The sequence below is a fragment of the Monodelphis domestica genome, chromosome 1, assembly GCF_027887165.1.
Source record: "Monodelphis domestica isolate mMonDom1 chromosome 1, mMonDom1.pri, whole genome shotgun sequence".
NCBI classification, from domain to species: Eukaryota; Metazoa; Chordata; class Mammalia; order Didelphimorphia; family Didelphidae; genus Monodelphis; species Monodelphis domestica.
The window spans coordinates 155,510,626-155,527,503 of record NC_077227.1 but is presented as its reverse complement, the minus strand read 5'-3'; the positions used below and the strand labels follow the sequence as shown (position 1 = coordinate 155,527,503).

Below are 16,878 nucleotides of genomic sequence, written 5' to 3'. Positions count from 1 at the left end.
CAGCTTCCACCCGATTTGTGAAGTGTGAAAAATGTCATCATTTTTTTGTTGTGCTATCTGAAGCCGACTCAAAGAAAAGCATAATTAAAGAGCCTGAATCAGCAGCAGAAGCTGTAAAATTGGCATTCCAACAGAAACCACCTCCTCCCCCCAAAAAGGTATAGGTCTTAGTTTAATCTTTGTAAGCATTCTTTCCTTAAAATATTCCATTCCCCTCCCTCCCCCAATAAATCCATAATCCACAGTGAATTCTAATCTTGAATAGTGATAAAGCATAGTTAAGCCTTAAAACCTAGGTATAGTGATCTGAATTATTGTAGATATTTAATATTTAACATTTGGATAGAGAAATTAAGTGTTTTTATGCTTCTATTGTAGCTGCTCCATTCATTTGTTATCATTTTCTTTCCTTTTTAAATACCATGAAAAAAATATTCCGATGATTATTAAAGTAGTTGTATGTCAGAAATTAAAATTACATGATCCTTAATGAACAGCAGCTATAATTTTTTTTGTGTTAATTTTAGCCTCTATATACCTAAGTATACTAACATTTTATGGTTTTCCTCTTTTAAAGTGTGAATGAAATACTATATATCACATATGTACAAATCTGCATTTTAAACTATATACTGAAACTACTCCTTGATCAAGGTGCCCAGATTTACAGATGTCCCACTTTATTTTCCTTTAGCCCCTGTGGTAGGTGATTTTGGCCATGGGATGACCTGGCCTTCTCAAATAGAGCCCACAGCCCTTCTCATTGACTGGGTACCTCCTCCCCATCTCTTATGTAGGCAGCACCCAGACTAAGAATCTATCTGCCTTCCTTCCACCGTAGTGTGATCTTTTTCATCTCTTGCTTGTTTTCTTAGTATGTTTCCCCTTCCTTCTACATTTCCTACCCCCACTCCTTTATTGCTTCTTCTCCCACCATCAGTTTTCATTAGTGGCTTAGGGATCCTCTATTCAGGTATGTTGTGAGATTTATTTGATGTGATTTATGATGAATGAAAAGTATGGGAAAGAATTATACTAAAATATATATTGTGAACTTAGGAACTGTCCATGTAAAATAACAAAAAAGGGAAAAGTAGCCTTTAAGATTATCTTGTGCTTATCTATGTGGAATCTAGACATCTATTTTCAGATGAAACTTTAGAAAATATGTAGATAAAAATTTTTAAAGATAGAATATAGTCAGTCCTATTCTCAAAGGGCTAAATAAACTTGCCTCTATCCTCTAAATGACTGACGTCAAAATATAATGAAATCTAGGTGGCTCAGTGGATGGAAAGCCAAGCCTAGAGATTGGGAGGTCCTGGGAGACTGGGAGATCTGGTCTGAGACATTTTCTAGCTGTATAATTTTGGGCAAGTCACTTACCCCCATTGCCTGGCCCTTATCACTTTTTCTGCCTTGGAAAAGATATAGAATATTGATTCTAAGACAGAAAATAAGGCTGTATATATATAAAATTGAATCTCCTACTGAAGTACTTTTGTCATTCTAGTGAGCCATCACATCTAAGTTTTTCATCTTATCTATCAGATATTAAATGTCTCTGGTTATTATATATTGTATACATACTGATGATTTGACAGTTATATAATACCTTTCCTGAAAAGGTAAATATCGGTCCTAGTTTTTGTCCTGTATACTTATGAAGAAGGTATGGGTTAATGCTATTAAATTGGGTAAAGTCCAATTTATTGATCAATAGTGAGAAATACACTTTTTAATACTCATTTATGTCTTTAAATCTTTTTGTTTTTAAATGCTATCTTTCTTTCCTATACTAGACAGTGGCAAAACACTAGTAGTAAAAATACATTAAAATGCATTAAAAATAAAGTTGAGCTTTTCTTCATTAAGAATTTTGTGTCTCTGAATTAATCGGTCATTCAGTCAGCATTTATTGTCTGCTCTGCCCCAGACTAGGGATGCATATACAAAGAAGGGAATCATTTCCTTCTGGGTTTCATTTCTTAGCCAGCATTTTAGTTCAGATATATTTTAAAGTAAAAAATCCTTGATACTTTATGCAGTACCTTTGATAAGTATATTTGATATACTTGATAAGTAATAATTTTTTTCATTCCTAATCATTTTCCTCTAGATTTATAACTACCTCGACAAATATGTTGTTGGTCAGTCGTTTGCCAAGAAGGTGCTTTCAGTTGCTGTGTATAATCATTACAAGAGAATTTATAATAATATTCCAGCCAACCTGAGGCAGCAAGCAGAAGTTGAGAAGCAGACATCATTAACTCCTAGAGGTCAGTATTCTTGGTAATTTTAAAAATTTCAATTCACTGTATTTAGCAGATATGATAGCTATATTTCCTGTTTGTCTTGTCTAAATGTTTTAGCTTCGGAGATTTGGAATTTTTTTTTGAGATTCAACTTTATTACAGCTAGTACACAGTTATTCTGATACATTGGAAGAATTTGCATTCATGACTCATTGAGCTATCAATGTAAATGTCGATTGTGATAAACCAGTTAGCTAACATCTTGATGTATTATGGATAGTGACATAGTAAAAAAAGTTTAAAAGATAATTTTAAGTAGCACAAACTAATGACTGCTACAAATTTTAATTAAATTTGCATGATTGTAGTATCCATAAGATAATATGTAACTGATTAAGTAAGATTACATCTTGGAGCATTCTACAAAATAACTTCAGTAGGATCAGTTTATTTTTAAAAGGCAATGTGAGTCTTTCTCTTATTTTTAAGAATAATTTAAAAATAGATAATATGCAGTTGTGATATATTGGGAGATATATAGTATGTCATTTGGATGTAATCCTGTTCTGGGAATTTTTTTCATTTCCAGTGTTTTATGATTTTTAGACTACTAATAACTAGGTTGTTGTAAATATTTGATTCTCATTCTGGATTAGTTAATGTATTCATCACTGATCAATTTTTTTTCCAATAGTTTTGATAATTACTACTTTATAATTCAAGATCTGTCAATGCAAGTCCTCCTTTTTTCTTCTTCATAATGTCCCTTAATATTCTTAATGTGTGTTTTTTATAAATAGTTTGTCATCCCTTTCTCTGATTCTATGAAATTTCTCATTATTATGGTTAGTATTGCATTAAACTGTAAACTCATTTGGGTAATGCCATTCAAACAATATATATTTTTATATGATTCTTGTGAGTGTCCACATATCTTATGTTTTTTGTCACTATTTTAAATGAGATTTTAAAAATATTAAAAAGGATGCATTTTAAGTTTTTTAAGGGTGAAAACTTGAATTAAATTTTATTAATGAGAAAATTTTCTTTTAATATAGTCAGAGGTGAGTAGGTGGTAGGTTTTTGTTTTTTTACCCTCACGCTGAAAAGCAAAATACCCTATATTTTTATGTTAAGACAGCTAGGTTTTATTGAATGTCTACTCTGTATTACATTCTGAGGATACAAAGAAAGACAAAAGACAGGAATCCCTGTTCTCTGAGCTCACTATCTAATGAGGGAGACAACATACAAACAACTATGTTCAAACAAGCTATATGTAGGATAAAATGGATGTGGGCCCACAGGGAGGGCACTAAGATTAAGGAAGCCTAGGAATGGCTTCTTATAGAAAATGGGGATTTAGCTGAGACTCAAAGGCAGCCAGGGAAGTGAGAGGTCTTGAGTCTTTTAGGCAGGAGAGAAAAGCAATGAGAATGACTTGTACTGCTGAGAAGGAATGGCATGTGTAAGAAACAGTAAAGACCCAGTTTCACTGGGTCATAGAGTGTGGGGGTGAGTAAGTTGTAAGAAATCTGAGAAGACAGGAAGGGTTAAAGTTATAAAGGCCTATAAAACCAGGGGGTTTTATATTTGATCCTTGAGGTGATAGGGAGTTGATGGAGCTTACTGAATTAGAGGTGTGATTGCACAGCATGATCAGCTCAACAACTGAGTGTGGAGAGACTTGAAGCAAGGAGACCATCCAGCAGGCTATTGCAACAGTCTGGTGAGGGCCTGCCCAAGTCACAGGAGAGAAGGGGGCACACATGAGAGATATCAAGAAGGTAGAAATGACAAGACTTGATAACTAATAGGTCAGAAGTATTAATACTTAAAACACTTAAGGAACCAGAAATGAAAAGTTGCAAAATTACATCAATGGAGGGAACTGTTTTGTTTGGGAACACTCTGAGGGGAAAAAAGTTAACTGATTAGAGCTTTAATTTTTTTTTTTTAATTTTTGCCAATTTCATAATAATCACTAACTCTAGGATATATGCAAAATGTAAAGTCCTGATCTGGGGGGGGAAGGGGGTCCCTGCAAATGCACAGACCCACTTTTATATTGGAGAAGGGCCCACATGTTGTAACAGTGATGATTTGGTTGTTTTCTTTTTCTCTTAGAATTAGAAATAAGAAGACGGGAGGATGAGTACAGATTTACAAGTAAGTTACTCCTCCTTTGTAATCTACACTTTTTGAATTTTGCTTGAGTGAAATATCTCTGGCGTAATAATGATAGGGAAATATATATGTATGCGTGTGTGCGTGTGTGTGTGTATGTAGAAATTTGCTTGTATGTCATTGGGAATACTTGCTATTTTCTAAATATGTTTACCCATATGAAATATTAAAAATCTGAAGTTTTTTTCAGGATTGGTTTGTGTGGTTTGCTTTGCCAAGCTATTTCTGGTGGTATTAGTTCTTTTATATTGTGATCTTTCATAATATGCAGAATAGTATTTCTGTGTTAATTATGTTGCACATTGATAACTTATTTTCTTACCTATGGGTTTCCTATGTCAGATTATTAAAAATAAACTATTAGTTTACAGCTAGGGCTCACCTACTTATTAGTGACAAAAGAGCACTACAGGGCCCATTTTCTCATAGTTGCTTTTTGTCAGCTGCACTTCTGTCAGCTTTAATGATCTACCTAAGGACACTTTGGAAATGAAAAATAACCACTCCAATTAATTTCAATTCAATAAATGTTAAATACCTAGTATGTGGGCATTGTGGCAGGAGCTTGGAAAAAAAACAGTAGATACTTATATTGTGCTTTAAGATGTATAAAACTGCATATATTATATTTTAGTCTCACAGTGACCCCATGAAGTAGATATGACGGGCATTTTTATCCCCATTTTAGAGATAAGAGAAATTTAGCTTAGAGAGGGTTAAGTTCAAGTGATTTTCCCATTTCACACAATTCCTCATACTGGTCACTTTTCTCTTGAGGTCCTCCAGCTTGTTGTCCTTCCTAAAATGTAGCTTCCAGGACTAAACATGTTTCCTGAGTAGACTGATCAAGGGAGAAGAGTATTGTAGTTTGGTGGGATTATAGCTTCTCTTGTTCTGAATGCTATGCTGCCTTTGTTGAGACCTTAAAAATCACATTACCCTTTTTGACTGCCATGTCACATTATTAACACATTTTTAGTTAAAACTTGGGTCTTTTTCATACCTAGCTGGTCCTTTCCTATCCATCTGCTTGATAAGTTGGATTTTTTAAAACTCCAACTATAGATAGACTTTTTACTTAAAACTATTAAATGTCATTTTATTAGATTCTTCCCATTGTTCTAGCCTCTCAATTATCTTTTTGGATTCTGTTTTGTTATGTAATAGAATAGCTACTTCTACCTGGAAAAACTGCTAAATGTTGGAGTTAGAAGGACTCAGTTAAAATCAGATCTAACTCTTTAACTCAGGTTCCCAATCTGAAAAATTGATAATATTTGTCCTGTATTTCATAAAGACTAGTGAAGATCAAATGAGATAATGGGTAAAAAGTGATATGTAAATTACCATGTAAATGTCAATTACCAAAAAGTAACTTAAAAATCACCTATTCCTAACCTCTTATTTTGTGGATGAGAAAACTGGAGGCCCAGAAAGGTTCATTTACTTTCCTTTTTTTATTCAGGGTCACACAAGTAGTTCAGAAGCAAAACATATCTTTTAACTTCCACTATAGTATTCTTTCTAATTACATCATGTTACTTCTCTTCATATGAACTATCAAAATACCTTGCTTTTTATAGCACATTTTATTTTGCAAAATATTTCCATCCCAAACCAGCTCATCCCTAGCATTAAAAAAAAAACAATTAAATTGGTAAGATAGGCATTATTCTGATTTTACATAGGAAGGTAAGTCATGGTGAGTTTAAATGGCTTATATGCATGGTCATGTGCAGGGCAGTGTTGCATAGTGGTTAGAAAATCAGTTACAGTCAGGAAAATTTGGGTTCAAATCCTGCATTGGACACATACTGACTATTTGACTGAGCCAAGTCACTTACTTTCCAATGACCCATACAACTTCTTTAGACAGTTAATTTCATAGAAAATGCTAATCTACATTTTGGTAAGGGTTATTATCCCATGCTCAGTCCTGCATTTAAAAAGGAGTAGAACTACCTCTAGAATTGAAGTTTGTGCTAGACTGCTTATCTGTGTATTTTCATTTTTCCAGCCAATCTGTAACTGTTTTTTTTTTCACTTTTCTACTTTTTTGAACTCTTACCTTCTGTCTTAGAATCAATACAAGAATCAGTTCTGAGGCAGAAGAGCAGTAAGACTAGGCAATGGGGGTTAAGGGACTTGCCCAGGGTAACACAGTTAAGAGTGTCTGAGGTCAGATTTGAACCCAGGACCTCCCAACTCCAGACTTAGCACTCTGTTTATTGACCCATCTAGCTGTCCCTACTTCACTATTTAATAGAGATGATAGGAAAATAATTAAAAATTAATTTTCTTGGCTTAAAATACATCTTATAAAAAGGTTTTGTAGTATTAACCATGTTGTCTTAATATAGCACAAAGCATTCCTTCATATTAGATAAGATCTCAGGCCAGCATAATTCTTTATTTAGAGTATGTCTTTAGACTATGGTGTTGGAGGGAAGGGGTGGCATGAAACAGTTTAAGTGAAATTGTCCTTGATATATTTTCAGAATTGCTTCAGATTGCTGGGATTAGTCCACATGGTAATGCTTTAGGAGCATCAATGCAGCAACAAGTAAATCAACAAATACCTCAGGAGAAACGGGGAGGTGAAGTCCTAGATTCTGCCCATGATGACATAAAGCTTGAAAAAAGTAATATTTTGTTACTGGGACCAACTGGGTCAGGTCAGTAACTCAAACGGTTTCTTGCTTCTTGAGGAAACATTGCTGTTATACAGAAAAAGTTGGGTTAGGACAGTGATGGCAAACCTTTTAGAGATGGAGTGCCCAAGGGCCCCCAACTCCACCCCCCTCCGCCCTAACCCCAGACAGGGGAGAGAGGAAGTGCTCCCACTGGGCTGCTGGACAGAGGGGTGGGTGACATGAGAAATGCCCTCAGGTGTGGTGGAGAACAGGAGGGGAGCCGCCCCTTCTGGCACATGTGTCATAGGATCACCAGAACAGGGTTAGGGTTATTTCTTTAGAAGGAATTCCAAAGGGCCAGTCTTACCATGCAGTTGTCAGCTTCTCAGTAGGCTTCATGCTCAACAGTGGGCCGGGTGTTGCTTCCTTAGGGGCTTGTACAGAAGTGTTGGCATCTTGGATGATTTGTAAAAGCTACTGAATCCCAGGAATAAAAGAGTCCAGAAAGGGGTTTGGGACTTAAGCAGCAAGACTAGGACTAGCTCAGCAGTCTGACAAGTGCTGCCATTCGCTAGCACAGACAGGCAGTCAAATTTATGAAGCACCTCCTATGTCCTCTGCACTGGACTAAGTAGCAAGAATACAAAGAGAGGCAAGAGACAGGCCTTGCCCTCAGGGAGCCCATCATCTAATGGTGGGAGAAGCACCAGGATGACTGTCTTCTACCCAGAATTCACTTTTCATTTTTGTTGTATTTCTAAATCATATGCCAACATAGATTTGGCAAAACTCATGGTTACTGTTTCCATTTGTAGGTAAAACATTGCTGGCCCAAACTCTAGCAAAATGCCTTGATGTACCTTTTGCCATCTGTGACTGTACTACTTTGACTCAGGCGGGATATGTAGGTGAAGATATTGAATCTGTGATTGCCAAATTGCTACAAGATGCCAATTATAATGTGGAGAAAGCACAACAAGGTATGTCTCTCCAGGATTCTCATATATGTCCCCTAATTGACACCATATAGAAATAAAATTGATGAAGTAATCTTGTTGGAGTATTAGAATACTGGCCTTTATTTTGGGCTAAGAAATAAAATCCTCCAAGTGTTAAGTATATTTGTCATGTACTCCCACCATACTCAGCATGCTTTATAGAAGTCGGCTCCGATAGGAAATTAGTGAGGTAACAGCATAGGTGGAAGTGGGCCAGAAAACAAACCAGCCATCTAGGAGCACCTTGTTTATTACTGCCAGGCCCTGTCTGCAACTCAATTGCTGCCTATGTCATGGGGCTAAAGCAGACAGCTTAAAGGCACAAATAAGCTTGTTGGTTAATGTCTATATTTTTTCTGTATTTGGAGACAGGAACAATAGAAGTAGCCTCGTGTACAAGGTCCTGTATGTAGCTGTTGCTCCATGTCCCTGTTTTCCTCCCTTCCAGTCTTAGAGACAGACACAACCAACAAGTTCTCTTCTTGCTCGCCTCCCATTTCTTTGGCGTATTAGCACAAGCAGATAAGAAGTGAGAAAGGGTTGCCAAGGCAGGTTCTTTTCTAAGATTTTTTTCAGGATAAAGAACTTGAAACCTTTAGCATGAAGTAGAGAGAGACACATATTCCTAGGATGGAATGTGAATTGGGTGTGGTTATCTTACACCCTAGTAACACTGCAAGTTATATAGGGCATGAAAAAGATGAATGGGATAAGCAGTGTTTTTATAAAATAGCAAGCAAATGCATATGTTAAGTATACCATTTAATAACTTACTTTATAGCTACTTCATATTTTAAAGATGAGGTTATTGTATGTATTTCATATTTCATATTATAAATAGAATCCTCCTTAAATTATAGGAATTGTCTTTCTGGATGAAGTAGATAAGATTGGCAGTGTGCCAGGCATTCATCAGTTACGGGATGTAGGTGGAGAAGGCGTTCAGCAAGTAAGCAGTTGAATATTTTGTTCAAGCCCACTAAAAAGAAGGGAATCAACTTTTCCTAGATAACGTACATTTGGTTTGACATTCAATTACAATCCATATTATTCATATTGTTCCCACAATAAACTTCATGTGCCATCTTACAAAATCCCAAAGTTTATAGAAAGTTATTTTTGAGTGCTTAAATATCATGACTTAGGAAATTTGGGTTATTTCAAAAGAGAAAAGATAAAATTTAGTTTTCAGTATCATTTTCCCAAAGCCCTTAAATTAAGCTTTAGTAATATTTGAGAAAGGACTTTCCCAAAAGTTATATTTCTTTAGAGTTCTGATTATTACATCTACACATGAATAAATTTGTCTTTTTCTTTTGCCCTTAAGCTTAGTTAGAAGACATGTTTTAAAATAGTGGTGGCAATTTTTAGAGTCCTTTGTGGAGAATAAGAAGTAAAATCATAATCTTCTATGTGGTATTAAGATGTTCTAGGGGAAAAGGACCTTGGAGATTCTTTAGTCACGGCTTATGTTACAGAGAAGGACATTGAGCTCCAAAGAAGTTAAATATTTGCTCAAGTGACTCTAGTTAATGGCAATCAAAATTGTAGTTCAGGTCTCTTGACTTAGTTCTGTGTTCCTTGCATCATCTTTGTCATAATTCATTTTGTGATTTCAGGCAAGGGATAAACAACAGAAATAAATAATGAAAATACAAAATAGATGTTTTTTCCCGGAGGCCAACTTTTTAAAATAAGATTAGTCTCAAATTTTAGTTTAGGTAAGGGTAGTGTTTTTATTCTTATATGTCAAACATTATTAAAATATAACATCCTTTGATTTCTTTCAATAAAGTATTCAATATTCAGAAAATATAGGCCCTTAGAAAATAATTAAGGGAACCAAATCCTTGTAACAAATAAGCACAGACAAGGAAAACAAATTCCCATATTGTTCATGTCTAAAAATGTCTATCTCATTCTGCATATTAGTGTATCACTTTTCTATTAGGAGACAGGTAGAATTTTTATCTTCAATCTTCTGAAATCATTATTGATTGGTTTGAACAGAGGTCTTCATTTAAAGGATACTTAACTTTAGGTACTTTTTTTCTTGATGGCTGGGGAGATTTCTTAATGCTAAAAGTAGCACCTCAGAAATACTTTATAAATTCTGGGTTAAGTAACTAGACCTTCTTTCCAGGTCTGAAGCATAGTGAGAGATGTGATGATACTTTTTTTTTTTAATCCCTTGCTTTCTGTCTTAGAATGGATACTAAGTTTCAGTCCCAAGGCAAAAGAATAGGAAGGACTAAGTAATTGAGGTTAAGTGACTTGCCCAGAGTCACTTAGCTAAGTGTCTGAGGTCAAATTTGAACCCAGGACCCACCACCTCCACTCTAGCCAGTTAACCTCCTTGCTGTCCTCATAATCAGACTTGTAAAATGTACTGAATATTGTGAAATTGTTTTTTAAATAGACATATTTTGCAAAAGTTTCCTCTAGGACTTAAGGTATCTCAGTGTTTAACACTAGGAATACAAAAAGCACTTTTAATTATATTAAAGACAAATTAAAATTTTTTCATCTTAAGATTCTCTGGCTATTTATGGGCTGCTTTACCCTCTATAGAAATAGTAATACAAATTTTGAAAAACTTGATCACATCAGTCAAATCAGATTGATGATTTCTTGAGTAACAGGGTCTTGCAATGCTTTGAGGAAATAAACAACAGAATACAATTTCTATTTTACTTTATGTTAAATATCAAAGTTTTGGGGGGAGGTTGTTTATGAATCGTCTGCCTGCTTTTCTCCACTAAGAAAAGCAATTGTTTCTTTTTTATCCTTTCCTTTAATGTACTCTTATAAATGTTATAAACCTTTCATTTTTTTCTTTAGGGCTTGTTAAAACTGTTAGAAGGTACAATAGTCAATGTTCCAGAAAAGAATTCCCGTAAACTTCGTGGAGAAACAGTGCAAGTTGATACAACAAACATACTGTTTGTTGCATCTGGTGCTTTTAATGGTTTAGACAGAATAATCAGCAGGAGGAAAAATGAGAAGGTGAGTTTTTTAAGGACTTGAATACAGTGAGATTATTAGTAAGTTATTATTTAAATGAGATGTCATTTTACTTGCTCTATTACTACCATTGTTTTCCTCCTGAAATCTAAACCTTTTTCAGAACTTTTTTATTGAAAGCATCCCCCAGGTTCCCAGCCTCAGAGTTATCTTTGATTCTTCACCCCTCCTCACTTCATATATCCATTTGGTTGCCAAGTCTTGTGTTACCACCACCACATGTCTTTCATCCATTTTTCCTTCTTTCTACTTAACTTGCTTATCACTATCAAGCCTTCATCACCTCTTTCTGTGGCTTCCTCACTGATCTGTTGCAGTATTACTGTCCAGTAGCAATATTGCAGAAGTTTCCTCACTGATCTGTCTCTCAAGTCTCCTCTCATTCTAGTCCATCCTCCACATAGCCACCAAAGTGATATTCATAAAATAGGGGCCTTGTGTCACTTCTTAAGGCAAATACAGGTATCTCTGACATTTAGAGACCTTTCCTAATAATTCCCTCTAGCTTTCTGTGCTCCCTTCCCTTATCTCTGATTAGCTTTTTGTTTTCCATATACCTTGAATATATTTATACTTGTTTTCTCCCCAATATAAGATCTTTGAGGGCAGGTATAGTTTGAATGCCATCTTTGTATCCTCAACAATGCATCAGAACTTGGCCATAATAGGTACTTAATAAATGTTGATGATTTTCTATAATATTAAACTTAAAGTATGAAGTCTCATAACTGGCCAACTAAAAGTCATAGACCTTTAAAAATGTAATTTTTTCATTAGAACCTTTGAATATGTGTGTACTTAGTATTTGTAGGTGGCACAGCAGATAGAGCTGTGTAATCCTGGATGAATCATTTAACCTCTGTTTACCTCAGTTTCCTCATCTATTAAATGGGGGGGTAATAATAGCATTTACCTTCTAGAATTTTTCAGAATGTGTTTTTTGTTCTTATAAAGCATACTTCTATAGCTAATATAAAAAATGTCTTTTTTCTTAGCTATATACTTAAAAAAACTTATCAGAAATAAAGCTATAGACCTCATTACTTTTTTCTGCTACTGTATTTTAATCAGACTAATTTTTAGAAGTATGTATAGGCCTCTCATAGGATATGAAAAAGTACCTTTTAATAAATTGACAGTTCAAAGGCAAGATCTATATTAATGTAGATATAAAATTATATTTCCTTACCTTGTTTGTCATGGTTTAATTCATTCATACTGATTATCTTTCTCCATTAGGTTATCTAATAATATTCTGTCATTCAAAAGCTTTCCTTTTCTAATTAGCCCAACTGGAGTACTATATATGCATTATAAATCTATTATTTCAAATATAGGAATATCTTATCTGTTAAATTGTTAATAATTGTCAATTTTTTACTGGATAGATTTAGAGGGAAATACTTTGCATTTCTAATAGAATTATTTTTCAACAGTTAATATATTTAACTGATGCTAAATGGTATTTTGCTACTTTTGGTTTTCTTTTCTTTTTTTTGACTAGTGCATATGAAATAGGGGTATGGGTACTCTTCCAATTTTCTTTGTAAGAAAAAGTCTTTAAAAATAAGATTTTCAGAAAACTGTAAGAAGTGCAACCTCAAGGAGGAAGGGGCACACTTCTTAGTTGGTATCTATATTTGTTTTCATTTTTCAAAAACAGTTGTAATGATTTTATTTCCTTTTCTATGATGGAAGCTAAGATGTTTATTCTGTAATTATTTTTATTTTTAAATCAGTAACAGAAAACTACTAAATATTAATCTTAGAACTTCTCATAACTATATTTTTTCTTTGACAGTATCTTGGATTTGGGACACCATCTAATTTAGGAAAAGGCAGGAGGGCTGCAGCAGCAGCAGATCTTGCCAACCGAAGTGGGGAATCAAATACTCACCAAGATATTGAAGAAAAAGATCGCTTATTACGCCATGTGGAAGCTAGAGATCTCATTGAATTTGGCATGATTCCAGAGTTTGTGGGACGGTTACCTGTGGTGGTTCCCTTGCATAGCCTAGATGAAAAAACACTTGTACAGATTCTCACTGAACCGCGTAATGCAGTCGTTCCCCAGTACCAGGCATTATTCAGCATGGACAAGGTTTGATAATTTTTCCTCTTGTTTGATCTGGATATTTGAAATTTTCTCTTATGGAATTCTCTAAACTAGCCCTAAAAATAAAAAAAAAAAGCCACTCTCACTACTATGACACCCACTGATCGCTCGCCAAAGAAATTGAAGAGAAGGGACAAACAATTGGAATTATGATGGTGGTGGTTTGCTTCTTCTTTGTTATAGAGTGGTAATGGTGATGCAAAACCCAGAAACATGGAAAGGCAACTCACATCACAGCCTGCCCCCTTGAAATATATAAATGCCCATTTTAGCATGTCAGCTTCTCATCATGGGGCTATTATATACCTATTACTTTAAGAAAGTTATAGAAAGAAGATAGTAAATAATTATTTAACTACAAAATTCTTATTCAAGAAAGAATAACATCCCAGAGATCTATATAAAGGAGGAAGTAGCATGAAATAAATCTAGAAAGGTAAGCTGGAGATCTAGGCTTTAAACGCTGGGGTTAGATATTTACATTTGATCCTACAAACAACAGAGAGCCTGTGAAAGTTTTTGAGGAAGGGGTAATAATACAATCAGAACTGTGGTGTAGAACCATTATTTTCACAGCTGCGTAAAGAATAGGTTGATGAAAGAGAATAGAAGCAAAGAGAGCAATTAGGCTATTCCTGTAGTCTAAATGAGATATGAAGAGATGCATAATTAGATTTCCATATAAGGGGAGAGAAACATGTTCTGGAGGTGTAGGATTGGTAAAGATGTGATTATTGATTGGATTTGAAGAGTGAAAGAGAGGATAACTCCAAGGTTTCAAACCTAGATGACTGGGAACATGCTAGCACCTTCACATGAAATTGGAAAGTTTGGAACAATTGTCTGAGGGAGAAGATCAGTTCCATTTTGAGCATGATGAATTCGAGTTGAGTCAGGTAATAATGAAAGGAAGTTGGTGAAGTGGGCCTGGAGCTCAGGAGAAAGATTAGGGCTAGATATATAATTTTGGTATCTTCTATAGAGAGATGATCATTGAATCCCTGGGAACTGATGAGATCTAGAGGAGTATAGAGATAGAAGAGAGGCTATTCATTACAAATGAATAGGAAATGGTTGATCCAGCAAAGAAGATGTGGATTGGTCAAACAGATAAGGAGAACCAGGAAAAGAGCTGTGTTTGGAATAATTGTTGTGGGGAGTATGGTAGTCAGCTGTGTGTGAGGGCCCAGTTGAGATTAGAAAATTTAAATATTTAGAGGACCCAGTCATAATGGTTCTCTTTGGAACATTAATTAATCTGTGAGTAGGAATAGAAGTCATGGGGGGGATTGATACAGGGTTTTGGTAACATATGGGCAGTGGTAAACAAAAAGAGTTGGGGATTCAGGAGTTGGGGTGGGGGTAGTATAGTTGAAGTAATCAATAATAGGATTGAGGCTGAAGGGAGACAGTTGGAGCCAGAGCACAGGTTATAGACTGGGAAGATCAAAGAGGGATAGGAATGACTGAAGGTCGTGGTAAGGCTAAGGATTTTTGTGGAGTAAGCCAGAGTTGAAATTCTAGATCATGGTAATAGAATAGTTACTGGTTATGATGAGCTCAAGGATATTGGCCATCCCTGTGTGTGCCTAAGTTGGGATAAAGGTGCAGTAATGACAATTAAGGTTGATGAACTAGAGGAGCCAACGTGTTTAAGGGGATTTCAGTATATATGTTGTAGGCAACAAGTGAGAAAAAGTATGTGGTGGAAAAGAAAACTGAAAGCCAAGAATTTTAAAAAGGAAAATGATCTTGAGGTAAAGAGATAACTGATTCAGGGAGCTGGACTGGGAAATAGGAACAGATGGAGTGACCCTTTAAACAAGGAGATTGCTGAGTGTCAGAGAGATAAATAGTCTTAAATTGAAGTGTCAGTAAAAAGTCAAGGAGTTCCCTGCTCCTCATCTGTTTGTCAAAAAGCCAAGAAAGAACTTAGAAGACAGTCATACAGGGTTTTGCAGAGGGACGTGGATTCTCTGAGTTAAAAAAAAAAATTGGAAAGAGTATAAGAGCTCTGTGATGAACAGAATTTATAACAGTAGAAGTTGCAGAGGGCACAGTGGAAGACAAGCACAGAGAATCATAAAGACTGACGGAGCAGAAGGCTGAAGTGGGGCAGGGATGAGAGAGACTTGGGTAATGTTAGTAAATATGGGTTTTCATTTCAGCAGAAAAAAAAGGTCCACAAATTTTACATTTCAGACCAGGGAAAAAATTCAACTGGCATATATTTGTCTGACACAGCCTAAATGATGCACGAAACCATACTTTAAAAATAGTCATTACAACATAAAGGTAAATAAAACTATAACCAAAAAAATTTTCTAGATTTTTTTAACATAATACTTATTCATTTATTGAATTATCAAATACTTTCTAAATGTAACCCAGAAGAATATTTTGAATAGGTTGTTGCAGAATCACAAAAGTTGAAAGGGATTTCAATTCTAGTCCAACCTGTCTCTGAATTAGGATTCCTCTTAGAAATATCCCTGATAAGTGGTCATTGTTAAAATTAATTGCGGTTGGACTGATAATATATTAATTAGGGTGGTCGCCAGGGATTTTATTCCTAAATCCCAAAATGAATTATTAAAGTAAATGGAATTTATGGTAGTTTATTTACAATATGTACAATAAAAGGAAGATATGAGAGAGAGAAGGAGGGAGATAGAAAGAGGGAGGGAGGGAGAGGGAGAGACAGAGAGAGACAGAGACAGAGACAGAGACTCAAGAAGATGGGCCTCACCAAGGGTGGCAGTCTAAAGACATCTGGCTGGCTGTATTCCAGTTGCTCCATAGTCCACAGCAGACACTTTTCTGTAGGACTGCCCATTCTTTCATTCTCACCTTCTCTGGTTAGATTATCTTTTTGGGTTACTTAACATCTCTTTTGGTAAATTCACCTTTTGTAGTTACTTAACACCTTTTTGTAGTTAAAATCTAAAAATACAATTCTAGTTTCACTATAAAGGAAGAGCTAAGTACCTTCATTGTTACAATCAGGAGATAGCTAAATCCAGTCTTCACATCATCTAGCCTCTGTTTAAAGACCTGTAGTGATGAGAAACTTTGCTACCTCCAGAAACAACCTATTCCCTTGTGGAAGTTTTCCTTAAATCACTCATAAAGCTATCTCTGTAACTTCTACTCTTTCCTATCTGTGCTGCCCTTTGGTACACAACCAGTCCAATGTGTCTTCCACAAAATGGCTCTTCAAATAATTGAATACAACACACCCCACCCACCCAATTTGTAAATGCCCTGACTTAAAATGTAACTTCCAAAAATGGGAAATTATTCTCTAGAGGAAAAGGTCCCATCCAAGAAAAGGTCAGAGACTGTCTTGCTTTTTTTTGTATGTCTTCTAATCCTTAGCAGAATGCCCAGCACATAATAATGTGGAAAAGTCATGTTTTTCCATTCCTTACTACTGTTTTTGGCTCATAACTTGTAAATTCATTGAGCTTGATGACCACTAACAGTATCTTAATTTTTTTTCATAATAACTTGCCTATTCATGCCATGCCTATCTAAAATCTGGTAAAGTTAACTTTTTGTGTCCTACTGCAAGACTTTATACTTGATCCCTTCCAAGTTCCATCTTACCTTTAGATCTTGTTAGTCAATATTTTAACTATTCTCCGGCTGCAAATTTTGATAAA

The 16,878-nt window shown here is 35.2% G+C and overlaps 1 protein-coding gene across 2 annotated transcripts in view; it reads left to right on the top strand.

The window, feature by feature from the left end:
• The window catches only part of CLPX (caseinolytic mitochondrial matrix peptidase chaperone subunit X), a 47,189-nt gene that overhangs the window by 21,176 nt on the left and 9,135 nt on the right, over positions 1-16,878 (top strand). For both annotated transcript variants that reach the window (XM_001367006.5, XM_056808541.1), the window contains exons 4-11: positions 4-158; positions 2,120-2,279; positions 4,383-4,424; positions 6,941-7,117; positions 7,891-8,055; positions 8,934-9,022; positions 10,915-11,079; positions 12,899-13,198. In XM_001367006.5, coding sequence (XP_001367043.1) covers positions 4-158; positions 2,120-2,279; positions 4,383-4,424; positions 6,941-7,117; positions 7,891-8,055; positions 8,934-9,022; positions 10,915-11,079; positions 12,899-13,198 — 1,253 coding nt within the window. The remainder of the gene's footprint in view (positions 1-3; positions 159-2,119; positions 2,280-4,382; positions 4,425-6,940; positions 7,118-7,890; positions 8,056-8,933; positions 9,023-10,914; positions 11,080-12,898; positions 13,199-16,878) is intronic.